This window comes from Gordionus sp. m RMFG-2023, chromosome 4 (assembly GCF_954871325.1).
Source record: "Gordionus sp. m RMFG-2023 chromosome 4, tfGorSpeb1-WG-v2, whole genome shotgun sequence".
Classification (NCBI taxonomy): Eukaryota; Metazoa; Nematomorpha; class Gordioida; order Chordodea; family Parachordodidae; genus Gordionus; species Gordionus sp. m RMFG-2023.
The window spans coordinates 24,986,225-25,012,012 of NC_088778.1; the positions used below are offsets into that span (position 1 = coordinate 24,986,225).

The following is a 25,788-nucleotide window of genomic DNA, read 5'->3' on the forward strand; positions in this document are numbered from 1 at the left end:
GGGCAAATTCAAAATAAAAAATATAACCGTAGATATTATAATTAATATGATAAATAGAAAATTAACTTGCTGGGCAAATTTATTTTGCCGATTGGAAGTTCTGAGGAATAACAGATTTGCCTAGCATGGTTAAGGATATAATTATAATTTAGACTTAGAATAGATATAAATTTAAGTTTTAAAGGGCTTCGTAATCGATGATATTATAATTGTAGCTAATTTTATAATCATATGTTTTAGCTACTATAATCTTAATTTCTATAAAGTGCCATATGCAGTATATTGACGCTTTAAAAAATAAAAAGGTTAATTATTTTATAAGTAATATTATTAATAATATATTTTAGCCGTATACAGGAGGGGAAGAAGTATATGAAAGCTCTTATGATTTGACTTTAGATATAAAGCCTATTTTTTTTTATATTAATAATCATGATGAAATGGTCAAGCAAATGTTTAAAGCTGTTGGAATATCTTATATTAAACAAATTTTGCCACCTAAATTATTAGTAAAGGAATTTTCTAAAAATTTACCCATATTTAATAAATGATTATTTTATGATAAAGGAATTTATAATTTTTAGATATATATTATTAAGTATACTATTATTGGCTTGATATGCCATTTGGGTTTTATTGTTTTTATTATTGATAAGATTAAAAAACTTATTTTATATTTACTAAATACATTGTTTTGCCTAGCTTGATTGTAGCTGCAAATTATTTTTTTTATTATTTAGGACATACCAATGTTAGATTTACAACAAGCTTGCATTCAAGAATTATCTCAACTAGAATCTACTACCATCAAAAATATAATGACAGATAGTAATTATTAAATAGCCTTTATTTATTTAGAACTATTATTTTTAGGAAAAATTAATCAAACTTTAATCCATGAGTCAAAGAATCATATTTTATTGACCAAAAATCATTTGTTGGCAGATGATAATAAAAAAGAACAAATAAATTCTAATAGCCTTAATTCACATAAATCAGTTAAATCAACCAAAATCTCTTCTCAAAGTCCTGATTCTTGTACCAATAATAATATTTGTTATAATCCAAATTTCAATAAAGAAACAGATGGTAATGTGTTTTATTTATTCAATTATAGAAATTTAATAATATGGCTTTTTGGATTATTAATAAACAAGGGGTTTAGATAAATTTGACTAAATTTGAGATTTACTTAAACTACATATTCCTATAAATTTTTGTCAAATTTCGAAGATAAAATGGAATCTTATTTTATATCTTAAGATTATCTAGTAAATGCAAGGTAATTTTAAAAAAATATATAAATAAACTATCAAAAACTAAAACAAATTGCCATTAACCTATAAAAATTTTAAAATCTACAAATTTGCATGATAATCAAATGGAAATCTCAATTAATTTACACATTTTTTGCCATGACAGAAGTATAATTTTTAAATTTGTTGTGTATTTTTTTTAGCATGTTACCATAATTATAAATCAGGCTAGATTTATCAGTAAAATAAACCTGACATATAACCCCCTTTAGGTTGCATCACACAGAAAATAAATGAGACTAGATGTCCTGCACAATGGCTAAAATCCCTCAATACCATCAAAATCATTAAATTTTATAAAATGTCAATTTCTAAGGAAATTTATATTATATAGTATATATCTGCAAATTTTATTCATATTTTATCACCCCCATTCACTTCTCTCATCTTATGCTATTTTGCCAGAATAAAAAATTAATTTGATTGTGAAGCTTCAAAATATTGCAGATATTTAAATATAAAATATATAATGCTGAACTCTGAGTAATGAGTATTGTTGCCTATATAAATAATACTAATTTATAATTTTGTGACAAATCGAATGAATTAATTCTAGTTATTGGATGAAAATCTCAATCCCTTGATATAATTATCCTGAAAAAAATTCCCAGAAATTTATTGTCATTTTTCATATTTAAATTGATAAATATTATTATTTTTTTAAGTGATAGATGACCCTACATGAACTGAAGAACAAATTTTTAGACGAAATTCTGATTAAGGTCAAAAAATGGTTTAATAAAATTTAGCGGTAGCTTGGAGTTTTCCCCAATTTAGAAGAATTTTTATAAGGAGATTTAATTTCCTTCCATGAATATAAGAAAAATAGCTGGTATTATCTATAAATTATTATGTAATATATTGAAATAGTTATAATTTTAATAACAGTATTAATAATATAAAGCTTCAATATGTCAAAAAATAATGATTCATCCCATCAAAAAAATTTAACAAATTTCTGAATATTTTTTAAATATTTTAATGTCGTTTCTGAGTTAGCTTATTGAATGTATCATGAAGAAAAAATTGTTCTTTCATTTCATTCGATTAATCATCAAATATAATTTGAAATGTCTGGAGGTCACGAAATTAATTTCCCAAAGAAATGCTACTCTTAAATTAAATAGACTTCTGATAAAGTTTAAAGAAAATATTTACATTGAAATAAGGATTGATAAATTTTTTATAAGAAATTTAAATAAGGATCTATAAATTTGTAATTTATGATCTAATTCTGCACAAACACGTTATACAAAATAGATAACGTTTGCCTCACATACATATAGTCCAGATTTTTAACAATCTTTGAAAGTCCCACAAAAATTCTAAAAAAAGATCTCACACCATTTATAATTTTTCGAATATTAAATGATATTTAAAACCTCTCATTCACAGTTAGCGCGAATTTGCAATGAAGTATACAAAATATGCTGTATTTTTATTTTTTTGCAGCAGCTAACTATGAATGAAGGGTAAGCGCCTAAGAATGTGTAGTTTAAATTTAAGCAAACCCCTTTGTCCTGGCTAACAAAATCAATACTTTATTATGGCAATATATAAATTGTATCGAAATAATATGAAATACAAAGGAGAAAGAATTATAATAATAATATATATATTTTTTTAACTAAGTAATTTATTTGCAATTACAATAAAGAAAATATTTTATTTATAAATTTATTCCTGATTTAAATAAAACCAAATCATAAATCGATGATTTGATACTATAAAACAGAGTTTGAAAAAATTTTTTATTTTTTAGATCACAAATAAGATTTATTTTAAGAAGACCAAAATCACTTTTATAAAAATTTTGATTTCATCATGAAAGATTTTTATGCATAAAAATCACAAAAATATAACTTATTTATATTCCAAATGGAGGGGGTCGCCACAGAACTATTAACTTTAATATCTCAAATAAATTAGGCTTGGCTAACTACTTAAATCCCCCAGAACCCTTTCACCTATCCCTGTCTGATGGAAAAAGGCCTAATAGCTTTACAATATTCATTGGTTTAGAGGAAAACATCTCATTTGGGATTTAACCTTTCTCGCAGTTCTCCTCTAACCCAATCATTGACTCAATTATTACGGCCGTAAGGTCAAAGATTAGAAAGTATCACAACTTTCTAGATTTTAATATTATCTCTATATTATATTTCTTTCTACCAATGACTTCTTAGGTCCCCTAGCATACCATTTTTTTGAAAACTTAGATAAAAAAATTTGCAAATTAATGAGAATCATGGATCCTCTTTTAAAATTTTACTATCAATTCATATGTTCATGTTCCGGGGGCAACTATCTTAGTTTCCTCGGATCTCAAGGAAAGCTTCCTTTTTAAAATTTATTGATTTTTTCCCCTCCTTATATGTTCATGTTCCACTCCATATGCCAAAATTTAATTTTCATTTTAATATTTTTTTTTAAATCTAAACAGCTTCCAGTGAAAAATCAGTTTCATCTCTCGAGATCGTTCCATCTATACATGACTCAGACTCTTTTTTGTTCAGTTCTGCCAGTCAAGAATCTAATTTACGTGATGGCACAACTCACCTCGATCGAAAAAATCGCAAATTTCAAAAACGTGCAAAATCTAGAAAAAATATTGACAGCCATGATCAGAGAATCGAACGCCGAAATCGACACTCATCTAAATCTCGTAAAAAACGTCGATCGAAAACGAGGAGTCTTAGGTTTAAAATATCTATAGATAAAATAAGTATTTAGTTTCTTTTTTTAAAAAGCCGCTCTGCTGATTTATACAATTTAAAAATTAAAATTAAATCAAAACGCATGAAATAAACATATTTATAAGGATGCTTGCAGGTATGCATTCTATATTCTGGTCAACATAATCCTTGTTACTCACAATTGTTCTTATTTTTGTGTGATGGGATTATATTTTATAAGGGCCATGCTATAACATTCTGAATTTACAAGCCACATGCCATAAATGACTAAACCCTTTTCCATCAATTTTAATTAACAAAAATACTGGCATATAGTAATTGTTTAATTTATAAGTGGCATCTGTGAAAATATCTTTAGGATATGCATCAAACATTTTTCGCACATCTCCTGAAAATAAATTCCCCTAAGTTCATCACCATCAATATACATATTTTATATTATTCGCCCCATTATGATTCTCCATTAATTGTACCAATAGGTCATTTAATTTATTATAAATGTTGTCATCCGAATTTGAATTCAATTTAATTTTTAAATAGTATAAATCAGCAGCTGTTACAAACATACCCGGCTTGTTGAAAGGTGTAATTATTTTAGATAATTTAAGACAATATTGTTAAATTATTGCTTAATATATTGGCCCTTCTTTGTTAGGGCATTTGTTAAATTCCTCAACATCTATAAAAGAAATTTAAAACAATTATTTGATTAATAAAGATGAAAATAAAATTTAATTGTCCAGTCATATATAAATTGTAAAATATAATATTGATATGCATTCAAAGGATATTAAAATAAATTTGAAATATAAATACAAAAGTTCAACTTTTCTACAGAGCTAGCTTCCTTTTAGCAGATTTGTATACATATAACCAGAATTGTTAATTTAATTAATATCTCTAAGTTAATTTTTTTATAATAAATTTTATTTTATAATGGATGGCCAGAAAATTTTTAAATTATTAATTTTGATATTAGGCCTACCTTACATGAATATTTTTAAGATATGAATGTGTATATATATATTTGAAATGTATCAACTCTGGTTTATATATAAATTGGTATCTAGAATAAATTAATGTTTTAAAACCATTAATAAATATTAATCAAAATAAAATTATTCATGATTGTGGGTTTTGTCAAACTTTTCTAACACAAATATATATCCATTTTTATTAGGTTTAAGTTTGTAAATAATTTTGCTATTGTACCCTTGTTTTAAAGTTCTCCTTTCTCTCACACCTTTTGAGCTAGATTTGACGACCCCCTCTTTAACAATTATATGTAATTATTTTATATTTATATATTGGATTATCATGAGGCTTGGAACGTGATATGTAATAATTAATTAAGGTATTCTTCTCATTATTATTCATAAATTGGTTTAGAAAAATCATTTAATTCCAAAACATATTTTAATTCCTGAATAATAAAAGCATCTTATATAATAATTTTAAACCATTTCATTCTCCATTCAAAGAATAATTAAATTTTAAAAATCCGTTAAAAATATTTATTAAAAAAACAAGTGTGTAGAATAAAAAAAGTAAAAAAACCTTATTCACGATTTTTTGCTGATATAAAAAGCATTCTATCAAATCATAAACTATTATACTACGAAACGCAAGAAAATACTATAATTTTTTATAAAGTAATTGCGTAATTTTATTATTTATAGCCATCGTTCGGAAGAAACCCCCCGTGGCGCGGAAAAAATGAAGGAACTGGAAATGAGAGCCCGCGCTATAAAAGCTTTGGTGAAACGACAAAATGCTTAATTATGATAGTCAACTCCTAATTATTTATATTCACACAAATTGAAATTATGTGTATACTAATACTATACATTACATACGATATAATATTGTAAATATCCTAATCCTGGTTAAATCAAATATATAATATTATAATTTTATACTATCATTTATTCTTTATCTCTATTATGGAATGTGGAATTTTTCCAAGAAAGTTAAAAACTCTTTGTTACTATATGCAAAAAATAATAATTTTGGTGAATTTAAACGAATATTAGTTTTATTTTGTACTTAAAACCTTAGATTTCTCCTTACCCCCCCGAAGCCTCAGTGGTAGATTTCTTTTCGATCTTTTCTCAATCATTATTTTGGCGCTTTGCAGTTCAAAAATTGTGACTTCCACACTATTTAATTCAGCCAGTTCCATGACTCCTTTAAGTTTGTAATGTTTCGTATCTTGACCTCTGTCTACTCTCCTTTTTTTATCATTGCTATATCAGATCTCTCCTTTATATCGTTCTTTATCAATTTCCTACTATTTCTCCAAATTCTCCTATCGTATTATTTTGAAATATTTTTTTATGATAGGATTTTGTAGATTTATCTGAACTGCACTCTGGCCTTCGTCATGGTGACTTTCCCATTAATGAACGATGTGAATGTGATATAACGTTATTTATTTTATAAATTTTTATATTTTGGACTCTTGCCTGCGTGGTCCTTATTCTTCAAAGCTCGTATATACCATTGGTTTTTCAGTAGTAAGGACATGGGACTCGTTTATTATCAATATTACAAAGAAACTGAATTGATGACTCGTAAATGCGTCCCATTGTTGGTCATGATCTTTTATAAGAACATTCAACTGCTAAATGCTCTAATAATACATTCACTATTGTTATCGCTACAGTTATTTATTATATTTACCTCTACAACCAATATTTCCCATCAAATGGTCCTGCTAAAATAACATGTACGGCTCCAACGGACGTTCAAGTATACTCCACGAATACAGTGGAGTCTCATATCCGGGAAGTTTTCATGGCATCTTGTGTTATTTTTAGAAGTTATCTAATCAATAACACCAAATGAACCCAGCGATTCCCCACCTTTATATTTTTTTAATATTGTGTGATCGCCCTCCTGTTATTTGTAATTTTAAGTCTTCTCTCCTAAATACTCTGTGGTTTGTAGTGTTTAAAGGAAAAAAAATCTTCCAAATAAATATGCATAGAATTTGAGAACTGCAAAATTTCACAACTCCACGATCTATCGGAGTAAACCATTTTTCTGCGATTAATAACGTCCTATATGATGCACCATTGAATGTTCGCCTTTTTCAGGCATCAAATGAAATCCTATTCTAGCACACTTTCTGATGCATCACAGATTATCCCTATTAGTATGTTTGTCGTTAAAGGGTAAAATATTTTTGACGTAAACATTAACTTAAAGATTTATTAAACAATATTTTTTGTAGTTTTTTAAAATTATAATATATAATAAACATGAATTGTTCTAAAGTGAAAAGAAATTTGTAGTAAATGATTTTACATCAATTCAAAGGATATGACTAATTAAATTATATATTTATTTTGTATTAAAAGACTATATACATACCAAAATAAATTAGAATTTACATATGAAATTTAAACATTATTTTATAAATTTGAATCTTCTCATCCGATTGGATTTTTTAATACTACTTATCTCAATACTTTTTTTTCTCAGCTGGTTTCCCTTTTCCAGTCTTAGAACCATATTCTGAGATTTTGCGAACTGCGGATCCAGTGGTTTTTTTCTCTAGGGATTTTCTTTGTACATTGCTACCAGTTAATTTGTCCAAGGATTGAGATTTCGCTTTTTCCTTGGTCAGACCTATAGCTCCTGCCATTTCTTTTAACTTACTTTCTATGTTCATATAACTCCCAGCTGTATATTTGAAATAAGATTAAATAGAGCAATTTTATGTGAGGGCCACTTAGAATTTTTTAAAACTTATTCAATATATTTCCTAAATTAAGTGCTAAAACTTTCATGCGTTCCATATATATCAGATTGCTCCATTTTGTCAAATATCGGACGTACGAATTCGAAATGAGTATATTGATAACCTCCGTAGCTGTCAGATGGAGCATATTCTGTAATCTCTTGATCTAGTAAATTCATAATTTTAATCAGATATAATATATTAGATATTCTTGGTAAAATAATATTTCTATTGGCCAGTATTATTAGAATTAAAAATTACTACAATTACTCCTTTCAGATTTTTATTATATCTTGTTAAAAAAATGAGAATATAAATAAAATGAAATAATATTTTTTTAAATATACCTTCAGGGGGTTTTTTGACTTCCAGTTCATAACTGCTATACGAGTCGTCGTCTTCTGTTGATTTTAAGAAATGAGAACCAATTTATATATTTTTTTAAAAAAAAGTATAATATTTAACTTTTGTTACTGCTTGCGGACCGAAATTTAGTAAAATATACATAGAGACAAATGGCTGCAATCACCAAAACGAGTATTAAAATGATGATACCAATTGTCACGTTTACGATGTTGTTAGCTTTCAGTCATAATCGATATTTAAATTAAAATTTAAAAAAAATTATTTTGACGGAAATTATGTTATATAACTTTCTTGTAAAGTTATATTAGAATAAAATACCTTTTATAAAATGGATTTCTTACAAGGTATATTTACTATATATATACTGAAAATTATAAAAATAATTATCCTACTATATTAATTTTTGTTCTCATTATAGGAATTTAAAAATCAAATAAAATCGAATGATTTAGATAGAAGAAAAATTAATCTTATTTAGGCCTATATAATTTAATAATTTCTAAGAGCCCTTCAATTGTACAATTTTTTTCCACTTTATTTCTTTCTTTCACATTCCAAGATTTCTAATTGTTCGAGCCCAAACTGGATCGAGATAATATCTTTAAAAATAAATAAGGAAGTTCGAAAAATTTTACGAGGAGAATCATAAGAATAGAAAAAAATGTAAAATTTGGATTTTTTTATAATTAGAAGATTTATAAATGATTAGGAAAACAAAATAACTTATAAAAAATTTTATGCTGCGAATTAATTTTAACCCGAAACCGGCCGGAATACATTGAAATCAATATCCTGTTAGACCAATCCAGATCAGGTGATTACAAACGCTATGATTTGAACCGGATACGGATAAATCCACATTGGAACAGGGTTCAAACTTCTATAGAAGTGAAGTCTAAAAATTTCTTAATCCTCCTTAGCATAATGATGAGTTTTAACATATTAAGTAGTATGATAATTCGTCATAAAAAAATTACATTTGTGTGAGATGCATTTGGGATGGTCATCCCAGGTCCCATTGATGCACGTTAAATCCGGTTTTCCCGATAGAATCATATTCGTGGGACAACTTACCACAATTTTCGAATTCATTGAATAAGTATCGTGAATTTTACTGTTAGTTTGAATATCGATTAAATGGGCAAGTTGGTCACTTTGAAATAAACATCCTTTGGTAAAAAAATATATTTGAACGATTATATTGTTGTTGTATTATCAACTCTTGTTAAATAATTTTATTAGTAATTTTTTTCAAAAATATTGCAGTATAAAGCTTTTTTTATAAAAATTTGGAAAAAGATAAACAGAAAAAAAATAATAAAACTTATAAATAAGAAATGAGAAATTATGTTGTATATATGAGATCCCAATATGTGAAAACCAGGAAAACGTTATTTCCGGAAGCATCATGAGCAGATAAATATGTATAAATGTCGAATTCGTAGAATATATTGGAATTCAGGTATATTAGCGACTTTAAAATTTAAATTATTTACAGCGCACATTTATTAATTTTTAAAAACTTGAATTCCGGAGTTGGACTCTAGCATGTACATGGTCCTTAACTCTATGAATTTCCGTCGAATTTTTAATCAAATTTTTTAAAATTATATTAATTAAAAGTTAAGTCAAAATTTAATGATGAAACTGTCTGTGATTCATAGGGTAGGTATTTCTAGCCAAAATAATATATTGTAAACGACGAGATTTGACAAATATGTGCAAACTTTTTTGCCATCTATAAGCTAAATCTTCAAGCTTACATAATATTATATTTAATAAAATCTTAATCGGGTCGTTTTAAAAATGCGATTTGGCCTTTTTGACAAACCTAGGTAAGGTATACTATAAATACACATGCTGAAATACAATTCAGGTAAAGTTTTTAAAATTAAAAAAAACTCTAAATTATTTGCATTTCAAAGATTCCAATATAATCCTAAGACATTATATACCAGCGGTATTTTGACTTACAAACTATCTCTTTTTCCTAAATAAAAATTTAATTAGTTTTATATATTTTTTTTTAAAAAAATAGATTTTTTATCAAAGAATTAAAATAAAATATGAAAAATTACCTTGTACACATTTTGGTAATTCTGTCCAGCCCTCAGTATGACATGTAGCAGATCCATTGATGGTTGCCGTAAATCCTGGAAAACAATTTATGTTGATAACCGTATTTATGGCGTATGTATTGGACGCCAAATGATTTACCACTGTGAAATTACCGTAATCTATTCTGGGCTCAAGACAAGCTATATTGTTAGTAATTATTATTGTAATAACATATTCAAGAGTCAAAATAGTTCCATCAAGCCAATTTTTACATGTTATAAAATCTCTCGAGTATAAAATTTGCCATTTTTATTGAATAAATAATTTGATTTAATATAAGGAAAATATATAACATGAAGTTATTTAAATATAGTTGTGTTTATATTTTTGCACATTACTTACAAATTAAATGAGGATCCATTACAGTATCAATAAGATTTGTTACAAAACATTTTTATATATTTATAACAACTTTCTTAAAAATTGTTTAAGTTTATCAATATGTTATTTTTAGATAATTATAGCAAGCAAACAATTTTATATGAATAGTTACAAATATATGGAAATGTTTTATAACAAATAAACACACTGTCATGTAATTGGAAAGAGATAAAAAAAAGACACCTTCAATACAGAAAGAAAAATATTGGATCTTTTAATGGCTAACAATACATTCACAATTAAAGATATTATAGAAAATTTACCTCAGGGATTTCCTAAAAACGATGGTATAAGAAAATATATTTAAAAAATAGGATAGTCCAAAAAACGTGCAGGAGAACTAGATAGGAGAAACACACCGGGCGCTATCAATATATGAATTATTGTATACAAATATTGAATATAGCTATAGAAAATATTTTTATTAAATGAGGCAGGCATAAATTTACATGTTATGCCTACGCCTTGGCATCATATAACGTGCCTCCAACCGTGAAACGATCTAAGGATAAAAATAAGTATATTAAGTACAATTGGAATTGAAGGTTTGATACTTTATCGCATGATCGAAAGACCTTGTAATAGTTTATTATTTCGAGTTTATGATAAAACTTATTAGCATAATACCAAGTGATGCGGTTATTGTTATGGACAATGCATTGATCCAAAAAAGCCATCTTATTCATTTAAAGAGCGAATAGAATATTTACCACCCTATTATCCGCAGCTTAAGCCAATAGAAATTTTTTTTAGAATGTTAAAAACAAATATCAATCAATCAATTCCCGATTAAATACAAGACACGAAATCTTTCATAAAATAAAATAAAAATCTTAATGAATTTACTATTCCTTATGACTTTTCGAATTATTATAAGATGCATCAATATTTGGTGATTTGTTATCGAGGACAACTAATGAGTTAAGATAAATTATAAAAATATAATTTATATTGAAATATATTTTATGGGAATATGTAGAAAATGGAATAAAGAAAAAACGAAAATCAAGATATCAAATTTTTTAAAATTATAATGTATTTTTTATATTTGTTTTGTTATATATAATATATTGGATAGTCATTTATTTTTTACACATTGTTAAATGTGAGTAATTTTTTTAAGGGTTAGTTGTAGAGAGTAATTATAAGGTTAAAGGTTAGCTTTTTTTAAAGGTTAGTTTTAGAGAGTAATTACAAATATACTATTTGTATATATAAATTAAATTTTATAGCAAGGTTTTTATAATTTGAGAAAGTTTTATTTATTATATCTAACATGATTAGTAAATTTAGAGCTAGTGGGGCTTGCTAACATAGACGTCAATTCATTTGAATGATTTTTTTTAGTAATTGTTAGATTATTCAATAAGGTGCGAAAATAAAAATCAACTAAATTACAAAAGTATGTAAATGATTATCTAGAAGTATACCAAAATTTGATAAATTGATATTTTAATGTAATTAGGGCATTTAGGTATATGAAGATTGTAAATCAATAAGGATCATTAGCCAAATAACAAGTGAATTTATCTAAATTATCTGTTTTATTTTTAAGATATAAACACAATAATTTTATGTAAATTTTAAACAATATAATCAAATTTTAGCAATATTTAATAATGGATATTACAGTGTGTGTATGATTTGTTTTAAGACATTTCTATATATTTGTAATAACTTTCTTATAAAATTGTTTGACTTGCTATAAATATTGTAAAAATAATAAATATAGCAAGTTAATCAATTTTTTTAAGAAAGTTGTTACAAATATATGGAAATGTTTTACGACAAATTATATTACACTATGTAAATATAAATCTAAATTGTATTTGCAAAGAGATTAAAATATTATTTATGTTCTTATATTTTAACATATGATGGATTAAAATTATGATGAAATACTATTATTGTATGAGTATTCAATATAATTAATATAATTTAATATTTTATTTGACATGTTTATTTTAGGTTTTCCTAGATCAAACTTCATGAGATATTACGAGATAGAAAGTAAAATATTTGCATGAAAAATAGTAAAAAAAAAATACAAAAATATTTATCTTTGTTGTAAGTTAGATTATATAATGCATAACCGAAGAGTGGTACCATGCAGAATGTGCCAAGGATGGGCACATGGTACATGTTCAAACTTCGATAATTTTTTTTATATGTCTAAAATGTATAAAATTAACCAAAATAGTTTCAATTAATTTATAGGAAAGGAGACCATGATTGGCTTTCACTGTCTAAAAAGTTGTCAAACGAATCTATTAATTCAGATATTTAAAAAAATTCTGATGAAAGAAAGAAAGAAAGAAAGGAGAGAAATAAAACATGAACTGACAATGTGGGACAGTCGAGTGCCACCGAAAGATCACATTTCTTAAGTATAAAACTAATTTCCATTTCTTCTTAAAAATTGAATAGCAGCTAGGAATTAGACTAACCAATTCGATCTGAAACATGAATTAGATCTTGAATAATAAAATGAATTTTTAGGAGAAAAAAAAATATTTGATGATGAGGAAGGTTCCCAATAGAAAAATATCTATAAATTTTTCTACAATTTACCAGATGAATTTGGTGTTGGAACCATCAACAAGAGAACCCAAGATGACTTGTAGACATAAAATTAGGATATATTCTATGATATGTATAAATAAGATATATTATATGAATAAAATATATACTGGCACTGCAAGGGTCACTCTTGTAATTTTCAGAACATATGGGATCATATGACTCAGTTGGCTGACCCTCTTTGCAATTGGTAGCTAGGCGAGTGTGATCCAAATACTTTTTAACTCCAATCACATTCGTATCATTCAATTTATGTAAGCATTCTACGGGAAGTAAATATAAATATATATAGGAATACATTAGTTAAAATGTTTACTATTTTGCCTCTTGTTACGATTTTAATTTTTTTTCTAGCGCTTTTTAAAATGTTAAGAATCTCATTTTTTCGAACATGTATTCTAGCATGTATAGAATATATACTCTGTGATTTATTTATAATTTCTATAAATTTTAAAACTTTATAGAAATTATTAGTTTCTTTGTGGATTTTTTCATGCACATTATAAATAACTAAATGGTTCATCACATTGTCTAAAATTCAATGGTTAAATATACTTTTCATGAAAGATTAATTTTCAAAAGACAATATTTTTTAAAAATATAAAAACTCGCTCAAAAAATTTTTTAAAATTGAAAAATAAATAAGATACATTGACGGAAAAAACACTATATATATCGTAATTTCTAACTATCGCAATTAACGGGGGGTTGCCATTGTCCATTTTCTTGACATTTGATAATTTCGGATGAACCGTCAAGCTTCCTCGAGTGGAAACAAGTGACCTTAAATTTGGCCCCCACTTTGTATAACATAGCTTTTTGTGGGTTGGGATTTTTCTCACCTGCTCCCAAACCAACAGAACCTTCTTCATCTTTTTGTTGATTATTCGGATTTTCTTGGTCAGTAGGATTTGAAGAGGTATGCCTTGAATCCAATATAGATGAAGTTGAATCGCGATTTATTGGTTTAGTGGGCATAGTTTTTCTCACTTTTTTCATTATTTATTTTGTATTTTGTATTTAGTAATAATTTTCATAAAGGTTAAACATCCTTCTCCTGTTTTATTAACACGGTCGGACGCTTCACAAATACACTATATTTTGAGCTGATCCCAAAGAGGATAGCATGTGACTATTGAAGCCAGAATAGTACCCTTAAAATAAAAATCAACACCCCCTATTTATTTTTGATCAACCTTAAATTTACTCTAAAGTACTTAATTAATCCTTATTATGTTTAATAGTAAATTATTATAATTTTATATTTAGATCCTCATTCTTTTGGTGGGTAGACTATCATCTATTGATGGATCAACGTACTCAGAATACGGACCTTAGCCTAAAAAAATCATTTTCAAATTAAATTTCCTAAAAATGTATAGTTTCTATATTATCTATTTCAAAGACCCTATATTGAGGGCTTGGAATATATTTAGTTTATACAGATTAGTTTGATCTTATTAAACCTAATGAGGTTTGAACAAAAATTGAACCAACATGCCCCAGTCTTCCATATCTTTGAAGGCCGCGAAGGTATTTAGACGAAATGTCAAAGGTATTTGCTAATTACCTTTCAATGTTGGCGTCCATTATAGGTAATGACACTACACTAGTTATAGCTAGCTTCAATGTATCTGAAATGTATTCAGCAGCGTTAGTATTAATATCATATCTTTTTAACGGTATACTTAATGTCGTGAAAATAGTTTAGGTCACAATTATTTGTATAAGATATATTTTTTTATAAAGTAACCAATATGGCAAAGTGAAAGTGTAACACATCCAGTTAGAGGAATATGAAGCACATAAGTTGAAGTTATAATGTATATTATATTAAAAAGTAGTTATCAGATTCATTTGCTTTTTAGCAGAGGCAGTATTACACAACGAGGGAGGGGGTGCCTAGCATATGCCTTATTAAATTTGTAAGGGAATGCATACATTTAAAAAAATGCTCTGATTATGAAATCTTAGGAATCTGTAATGAATCAAATGCACAAAAGGAGTTATCAGTTTCATTTCCTTTTAGGCAGAGTCAGATTACTCAACGGAAGAGGTGGGGGGGGGTGTGCGAAGAATATGCCTCATTAAATTTGTAAGAAAATGCATACATTTAAAAAATTGCTTTAATTAGGAAATTTTAGAAATATGTATGTAATCAATCAGATTGACATCCCATCTCTCATTGTATGAAATGTCAAATTAGATTGATCATATTTGGGGGAAAATATAGGGGCTTTCATTTTCATGGCATAAAAGCAAATTTTGATCTAATTGCAGTCAAAGATTTTATGACCTAAAAATATTTTTTTAGGAAAAATCGTTTTTATTAAGCTTCTAAGGATGTTGGTGATGATTCTAATAAGTGAAAAAAGATGTTCATGCACTCTATCTTATCTTTTACCTTGCATCTATTATGAATATTAACAAGCCTCTAGGAAAAGTAAATTAAATCTAGACTGTGAAGCTTTCGTTTAAATTAAATCTTTTATCTTTGTGCAATAAAAATCTTCTGTTTTGTGTTATTTTTTTATTGAGGCGGGGTTAATTATTTTAAAAATGCTGATGCTTCTTTTTCAGATGGGAGTTAATTTATTTTAGGGGGATTCACTTCAGAGGCTTAGGGGGATTAGGAGCCACTATGAATATTTTTAAAGTATATAGATACATAAAGGTTGTATCTGTTGGTATTATATATGTAGCCTATCAAGATACATTCAAAAATTGTTTTTTTCTGAATATTTTATTTTAAAAATTCTTAAATTTTATACTTTTTTTATTGTTTATAATGATTTTTTTTGTGGGAGGGGAGAGGTAGGAGGGGGTGTGTAAAAGAATTTTTAGTATATTAAAATGATATTTTATATTTCCGAAGTGGGAGACGTTCTTATGCTCTATCCCACTTCGCTACACCTATTGTGTTATTCATAAAATGTTACTCTTCAATACCTTCTAGTGCATTGCCGGAGTCGAGAAGACGTTTAGTCTAATATAAAAATGAGATTATGGATAAATGCGTATGCCTCTAGTTTGAGAATATTTGTTCAAATATATAATTATATTATGTAAATAAATATCAAAGTGAAAAAATGGTTTCTATTTATTTCAAATTTAGAGTTTTAACAATAGATTTTCCAATTCGGACTTTATGCACACATAACATAATATTATAAAAAATTGATTTTATATGTATATTGGAAAAGTTATTATTATACAAGATACTTTTCATCGTTACATTGCTATGCCTGTATTACAGAATCATTTTAAAGTATTTGTTAATATCAAGGACATAATTAAAATTTTTATCTCCCTTTCTTGAAACTTAGAAATTCTATTATTTCTCCTGTAGAGCTGATATTCTTTAATATCTGCAATCAAAATAATTTTTCGATGTTAATCAGTTGGGCATGAGAAACAAGTTTGATTCAAGAATTAGGTTTACTATCAAATATCCTAAAACCCAAACTGCATATAAATTTCCAATGTAGTATTTAATAAAAATCTTCTGTCTATAGCTATAGAATTAATAAATTTCATAATATAAAAATGATAAGTTTTTCTTTATGGCTCATTAATTCTGAACCCTGAGATATATATTAAAAGGTAAATTCCTATACATTTTCATTTCTAATAAATTAAAATATTAAATAATGAAACGAGATAATAACCTTCATATATTGAATTTATTTAGATCCTAAAAATTAAATCTTCAGCATCCCATTTTATCTGGGCTTTCAATCTATCAAAACGCCTAAACAAATGTTTTAATAATGAAAATACATTTTTTGATTCTGGATATAATGTGATATATATAAGCCTATTCGATTCGAATATACGAATGGAATAATTAATTATCCTATTAACGAATCAAATATTTTACTATTTAGACGAATAATAAAATATACCATTCTTATTCGATTGGTAATTAAGTTCGTTCAAATATTCGTTTTTGAACAAGCCTGAAAAGAAGGGAAATAGAAATAACTTAAAATGTTCCATTTGGATTATAAAAAAAAAATGATAATAAAAAAAAATATATTTAAAATGTTTTAAGTATTATCCCTTTAATCGTACTTTCCTGAATACACAATTTGTCTCAAATATATAAATAATATCAAAAAGTCATTTTGGAATCCCTCCATTCTACTAAGAGAAATCCAATTTAAAAATGTAAGTGGCATGGGGCTTATTCGTATAAATAATTATACTCCAGCCAAAAGCAAAAACCGCGCGTTAATTTTGAATGTATGGTAAGCATATATTTTTCGAAAATTAGTATATACCCTGATATGGCGACTTTGTATTTTTTCTTGAACTTTGACGCCTCTTTAAATGATGGAATATTTTTGACTCATTTATCAACAGCAAAAGGGGATGCGATCTCTTGTTAATATCAAAGTCTATTAGGTTACGGCACATAACTCTCAAAAATTCTTTAATAAATTTATTTCGGCTTGCGTTCGAATCCTTGGAGTTCACCTTGGTATGATTTTGATAACGTTTAGCCAAGAATTGTCGTAAATAGCCGAATTGGCGATATTTGTCGAGAAAATCGTAAAATTTATCCAGCATCGTTATGGAAAAGTTTAGTCCGTCGCTTATTTCAAGCATTTCGCACGGGCCTGTCTCATATAATAAATTTGTCAATTATAATTAAAAGAATTATTGTTTTAATTTTTATCAATTTTTAACAATAAATAACCTTCATGTTTCCTGCTTCTTTTAAACTTCTTCTTAGATATAATTTTGTCAGCTTCGATCAATATCCCAGGACTTTTATCGAAAACTGGCTTTTGTATATCCGATAAAACCATTTCAGATCCTTTAAATACCTTGGTCATGTTGTCTAAATAAACTGAGAAGTTTGCGAATTTGATATTTGGATATGCACAACCTGTAAATTTAAATGGTAATTAGCGGTTATCAACTTTGATTGGGAGAAAAATAAAATGATTATTAATTTATTGATTATTAAAAATAACAAAAATTAATTGAAAAATATAAATATTATTTTTCTATCATTAAAAAAATATAAATGACAGGGGACAAGAACCTAAAAAAAATTAGGATGAGGCTTCTGGAATGTTCCGAAAAAGAATATGAACATTTCAATTTAATTTTTTTATAGTGAGTTGTTTTGTTAAAAATCTCGATTTTGTCTATTTTTGAAAAATGGCTAAATTGAGATTTTAGTCTATAAATATTACCTATGCTATCGAACTTTTGCCAAATGAAGGCCAACCCCCGTTTTGTCACATTTTAACGAAATAACGATATACAAGTAATATTTTGGCTAAAATCCTTAATTCGACATTTTTGAAAATCGACTGCATCAAAGTTTTGATTAAAATGAATAGTGACTACTCATATAACTTCATATTACCTTTTTTTAATTGCAGTTTTCTTTATACAACAAATAGTATATTATATTAGTATGATTTAAGATTCGAAAACTTTTTAAAATTTTGTATAATGAAAGATTACGCTAATTCTGTTTAGGAAGTTGAGCGTTGGAAAAAATTTTCTTTTATTTTATAATAACATCGCCATACAAATGTAATGGATAATCATCTTAATATATTAATGCTTCTATTTCTATGTAAGCTACTTTATATGATAAAGAGGAAAGAATATTAATAAAATTTGTATATGCGGTAACATAATGAGACCAAACATTTTATTGACCAAAACGGGAAAGGAACGCTAAAATTTTTTTATTGATGATGCCTTTAAGTCTACAAATCTCGGTCTCGCTCCAGATAATGTCTACAAGGCCGGGCAAAATAACTTTTTTTTATGTATATTTGATGAATCCTGATATTTCGTAGAAGTGATAATCCGTAATAGTGTTTTTAATTTAACTACACTCAAATATTATAAATAGTTGGATATTTTGGTTTAGGCCTTGTATTTAAAAAAAATTAAAAACGGGTCTGGCACAAACTTAATATACACAGAGCCGGGCCAGACCTTTACCTTCCATGGTAAAAAATAGATTATCTGCTAAAGTTAATAAAATGAAAGTAGGGGTTAAACCACATACATTTCGGTTTAGGCCTTGTATTTAAAAAAAAATTAAAAAAGGGTCTGGCACAAACTTAATATCCAGCCGGGCCTAAAATTTTGCTATTTGCAGACCTTTACCTTCCATGGCAATAAAATAGATTATCTGCTAAAGTTAATAAAATGGAAGTAGGGGTACCTGGGATGGTGTGTTTTCGGGACAAGTATTTCCATCTCAAATAACTTAAAAACTAATAAACTTTAAGATTTGAAATTTAAACCAAATATGTATTTTAATAAGGTTCTTAAGTAGGTTTAAAATAGTTTTTCGAACAAAATTGCTCATGAAAAATTTAATGCAAATTTTAATTTTAACCAAGAATAACTTTTTAAAATTTTACATTTTCACTAATAACTTCTTTTGTAAAAGTTGCTCAAACTTAATATTAATTCTAAATGACAAAAAAATCTTCGTTTTATCATATATTAAAATACTGGCAATTTCTTCAAATTAAATTTGAATTAATTGCTAAGACTTGGGGCTTGGTTTTGGTGGGGCACGTATTAACCTTTTAAGAAATGATTATTTTGAATTAAAATTTTTTTATAAAAACATTAGAGCCCACTCGTTTGTTTAGGGCCACTTGTGACTTTATGAAGATGATTGACTCATTTTTTATAAATTATAGGACAGTTTTAGACAACAAGTTCTTCCGGCTGATATGAACCTAATAAATTTACATATTTGACGATTTATTTTTATTTACTTATATAATTTAAAAATCTATAAATATAGAAGCGCTATGACACGCAACGCGAAAGGATAAAAGGTATCTTGGGTGTTTTTCATAATTCTTACATTTTTTAAAATTTCATATTAATTAAAAACTAAATGATTTTTTAAATATTAATTTCTTCAAACTACGTTTAAAAATCTTGGAAAAATTGCTTTCTCTTAGCACTTCAATTTTTTATGGACAAATATAACCCCGGTCTATCTTAAATTTATCAATATAAAATTAAAATTAGATAGTTTTATCCTTATAATTATATCCTAAATAATGGTTTAAAAAGGTATAAGATAAATAGCCTCTTAGTGAAAAGTTATTTATATTTGATTTTGATATAAAGATTTCACATCTAGTTCTGATGAGGGCTGGGGATCCTAAATACTAAATATCGGCAAAGCTCTGGTCAGAGGTTTGTTTCAAAAATACAATATTTTACAGCTTTTTTGCTCATCGAAAAGATTATTTATCATACATGCTTGAAACTCTAAAACTAATGGTTCAGGGGATTTTAAACATGGGAATATATATGTCGCCAAAAATAATATTTCCGTATGAGCGCTATTTAAAAATCAGGATCTGCATCTATCATCTATAATAACATTAACAATCTTCAAAAAATAAAATTATATTACTGCTATAACCTTTTAAACAAGGACTAGTTTCATTCCAAGTACCATTTTTGCAGACCTTTGACATAACACCGTTAATTTCTCCTATTTTACAAGAGGTGCTTACCACTTCACCATCAAAATACACTATTTTGGGGCTATCTTCCGACTTTGTCGAAGGGTCATCAAGAATTAAGGAATCATTCTTACAAACTTTTTTTTAAAAAAATGCATATAAATTTCTTTAATTTTATGTATAATAAATAATATTTATTTTGTATTATTTATTATTGTAAAAACCTACGCCTAAAATATACTCTATTTGCATAAAACGTTTTGGAGCACTTTGTAACTTTGTAAATAGACCTTTCTAGCGCCATTTAAAATAATGATTAGGAAAAAACAAACTTAATGTATAAAGTTGTGTTAATAAAAAAAATAGAACCTTTAAAGCAACCCTTCACATTAGGCAGCCAACCCCCATTTAAACATGTCATGTTCGTTTCTTTTAATCCAAATCCTTCATGGCATTTTATTCTCAACTGCCCGTCTTCAACAACCAACTCAGCATTAAGAATTTTAGGTATAGCGCAGCCTATGTATAATAAAAAATATTTCTCGTCATTAATATTTGAATCAAAATTATGATGATTTTGTTAAGGAGTCTCTCTCGGGCTAAATGATATAATTTATAAACTCATATAATTCCGTTTCAAAAATAAAAATTCCGTTTAATCGAAAATAAAATTTATACCTCTATATAACTAAGATTTTTCTGAAGGTATTTTTATAAGTTTGACATATACCCCCCCCCCCCTCCAACCAAATTTTTGGGGGTGGATATTCATAATACCATGCCAAAAGTAAGCCCGAACACCCTCAACCCTATTTCGACATATTGTAGATACATATTTTAAAAAAGGTGTATTTATATATATATATTTAATTCCACTTTTCTTATCTTACCAGATATGGGAGGAGAATTGCTCCAATGACCATTATTTTGACATTTAGTTGAAGGGAAGCCAAGCATGGTTGTATTAGAACTCCAGTCTATAATAGTTCCAGGATTCGTAAATTTAGAGGACGTATTTGGGAAGTTGGAATATATTCCCAAGGATTTCAGAAATTCGAACTTAAATAGCAAACATCCATTTTCTAGTATTTACAGGATTAGGACGACAATTTAATTTTAAAATTAATTTTACATTTAAAAAATTAACCATTATACATTTTAAAATTTCAATAAAAATAATTATATACTCAATTTAGACTTACTATTTTTATATTATATTATATAACATATTATATTAGAGAAATTTGATTCATTTAAATATTAAATATTCTCAATTTTATAATGGTGTTTATTCTATCTCTATTTGACATTGAATTTACCCCTGCATGATTCCTGCCTAATAGAATTTCATATATATCTTCTCTAGTTTTCTTTGGATTAATCCTAATAGTAGGACTGATTTTAAATGGATTTTATTTCTTGATACCCAGTAAAGTTTTAATGATTTAAATCTTAATGCTGGCCATATATAAATCCTTCTACAGGATAACTATTTTTTAGTCGAATTCGTAGGATATCATGATGTCTCTTCTTGTAACAATTATGCCACCAAGAAATATATGAATGATTGGGTCAAAATGTTGAACTAATATTTCTTATTATTTTAAGTGTTTCTTATGCTATTTACAAAGGTCAGGCTTCCAACACCTTTTGATCTCATAAACCTCATATAATTCAGCCCTCTATATATACATAGTAGTTCGTTTTAAACAAGAGTAGGGGAAATGTGCCATAAATGGCCATGTGTGAAGACTGGCCACCACCCTTATCTATTGGCCAATTTCTCTCAAAATTGGCCAAAATATGTATATATATATGATATGTACCTTACCTAAGTTCATTTATTGAATAGAGCAATTCAATAAAAAAATATTTCAAATAAACTGTTTTTAGTACCTCTTTCTGGAAAAATCACGTTACACATTTTTTTGTTTGGTGAAAAAATTACTAATTTAGATTACTGATATATATTACCCTTAGGCAATTAGCATTATTCACCCAAAAAATTAGACTTTAAAAGTTTAATTTAATAGACATATAAAGACGCTTAATAATAATAGAAAGCTGAGGATTGACTGGCTATGTATTGATTGACCACAATACGCACATTCACATATTCATAATAAAATAAAAAGCTCTTGCAAAACAACATTTGGTGAAATAAAATGATGAACAAGCTTAAGAATGTTTAGTAAAATGATCATTAAGATTTTAATTTATATTATCATTAAATAGATGTGGTAATAAATTGAGATTTTAATACTAATTTTAGTGTATAATTAATTTTTTATATAACTAAAAAATGTAGAAACATTAACATAGGTCTTTTACAAGTATTTCATATTATATTATTTCATATTTATAATAAAATTCTTAAATAATACTTTCACATAATCTCATTTAGCTCATAAAGTATTTTTTAAAGATTAATATTTCTACACAGTGATATAAAATTTGTTTGGTTATTAAACATAAATTTTAATACCTTTTTTCAAAAAGCAAAAACATGGCCATTCATGGCACATTTCCCCTAATAAAAGACTTCATTTTAATTTCTGATTATAGGAACCTTAACATTATTAGTTCATTTTAAAACGGGAATCATACAAGAGGAGAACATTCCATTTTTTTAGGTCAGAGTTCAATTATTATATTTAAGAGCTCGTGGTAATCTATTTTTTTTTAAATAATCAATAATTGTTCTTTTATGAAACATAGATTATAAGAATAAGTTAGGCGTAATAATGATAACTAAATATATACTATATAACTATCCTATTTTATGAACTCTCTTTGGCATGTTGCTGCATAAATTGTTTCCCTATTAAAGATTTCCAGTCATAAAACAAATCATAGGGTGCTTGCTTGCATATATTTTTCAAGTTTAAGATATAATCTTCTCTGAATTAGTTTTATAAGACCCTTCTTTAGAAATAATAGTTAGGTGACGTATAGAATATCTATAAATTATTTCTTAATTTATTAGGGAATATATCTTAATATCTAGTGATTTTCTACATCTCAATAAAAAGTATTAAATATACAGAGATTAGTTAGAAAACAATTTTTGATTTTTTTCAAAAAAAAGACGTTATTTATAAAAGATATATGAAAATGGATGTAATTTATGAAGCGCTTTTATATTTTATCTTTAAACGTATATTTAAAATTTTATATATAAATTAATAAAAAATAAAATATTTGGTTTAAATTGAGCATTAATTATTTTTATAGAAATTAAAATACTTACAGGAAATTCTACGAAAAAAAATGCTAGATCGAAAAAATTATTATTTCTTATTCAATTCTCATGTACATTAAAGTATTAACAGAACTCACACTTTTTTAGTCTTTTAAATACAAAAAAATAATATTTATTACGAAAAATTTGTTTAGAAATGCACTGTTTTATAACAAAATATTTCCTTAAAAATGTTCACATGAAATATATCTGCAATATTTTTAAACCTTTGACTTTTATTTCAACGTAAAAAGTTTGTATCCTTGCTTCATACACCTTTTCCAACTCGAGTGGTTCAATTACGAGGGTCAAATTGTATAGGCCCGCGTCCTCCCTAACCACGCTTGGTATTAACTTTTCAGTTACTTCCCTATATTCTTCTTTCAAATTAAGTTTACCCCAAATTAACTTGATATTTGATCGATACAAAAATAAACTATTTTAGAACACAATATAAAATAATTTTTTTATAAATTTTGCCGGCCCCGCCCGAACCCAAAATTTTTTTAAAAAGTTTTGCCGGCTCGGCCAGGCCCAAATTTATTTAAATATAGAAATTAATTTCTATAATTACTTAAAATAAAAGACATATGTTATATAGCGTTTAGTTTCAATAAATTAAATCAAAATTTTTTATTTCATAAAAAATTCAATATAAAATTGGAAAATTTAGATATATTTAATAAAATTTCCAAAATCCGACCCGACCCGGCATGAAATTTTTTAAAAATATTAGGTCCGGCCCGAACCCGATTATTTAAAATAGAATTTGGCCCGAGCCCGGCCCGAAGCCCGTTCGGGTCGGGCCGGACTCGGGCCGGGTACGGGCCGGGCCTAACTTTGCAGATCTCTAATGTAGATAGCCTTTTTTTAATTACATTTTTAAAGGTAGAAAATGGTTTATGCTAATACTTAAGCAATAACAATCATTTTCTTGGCGGTTGACTTCAAGCAATTTTATGAGATTGCAAAATATTGCCTAGATAACATTGATTATTAATTGACTCTATTTATCACAATGTGAAATTATTCGAAAAAAAATATTATCAAATTTTTTTTAAAAAAAAACTCTCAAAAGGTGATTTGATCAACCTAATTCATATCGATAAAATTATCAAAATATGATTTTAAAAAAAATGTCCTAATCATAGTTTGGGAAAAAAAAACTAGAACCTGGAATGGGAACAATCCTAAGAACACCGGAAGTAAGATACATTAAATATTTCCAACAACCGGTTCTTAATATATATTTATTTATTAAAATTTTGTGTAAACCTCATTTTGGAAAAGGAAACCAGAAAACGTAGAAACCACTTTTCAAAAAATGTTAGGAAAATCGTAAACTAAAACATTTTACCCAGAGTCTGATTATAATATGGGAATTTATATTTTGTTTAATTTTACCCTATATTTGGTGTAAGTTTTGATTGAAAAAGATATCTTTAAGGGCATTGTCTCGTTGGCATCAATGGTATAAATATCGTTACTCTTTTCCGTGATAATGTTGTTAGCATAAATTTTGATTACTGGAGGATCTGTATTATAAATATCATTTGAATTATAGTAATTAAAAAAAACTGGATTTGTATTTTATACATTCCTAAAAATGTGGCAATGAATACTTCCATGATATAGAAGTAATGCATTAAATTAAAAAATGTTCCTCAATTAATGTTTTTTTTTTTTAAAGTGGACGTATTTTATAATGGCATATCTTTATACAGAATCCCGAAAGAAAAGCCTGTGGAAAAAAAAACATGACAGAAAAAACTGTGAAAAAAAACCTGAAGGAAAAATCTTAAGGAAAAAATACCTGGCGGGAAAAAAAACTGCCGAAAAAAGAATCTGCGGAATTAAAAACTTAAAA

General features: G+C 26.6%; 1 protein-coding gene across 1 annotated transcript; it reads left to right on the forward strand.

Moving 5' to 3' along the window:
* Positions 1 to 254: 254 nt before the first annotated feature.
* LOC135928283 (uncharacterized) lies at positions 255 to 6,011 on the forward strand. The gene is made up of 6 exons (XM_065464701.1): positions 255 to 305; positions 348 to 509; positions 741 to 828; positions 874 to 1,089; positions 3,760 to 4,015; positions 5,692 to 6,011. The coding sequence occupies exons 1-6, from the start codon at positions 273 to 275 to the stop codon at positions 5,789 to 5,791; spliced, it is 855 nt and encodes a 284-aa protein (XP_065320773.1). The 5' UTR covers positions 255 to 272; the 3' UTR covers positions 5,792 to 6,011.
* The last annotated feature ends 19,777 nt before the right edge of the window (positions 6,012 to 25,788 follow it).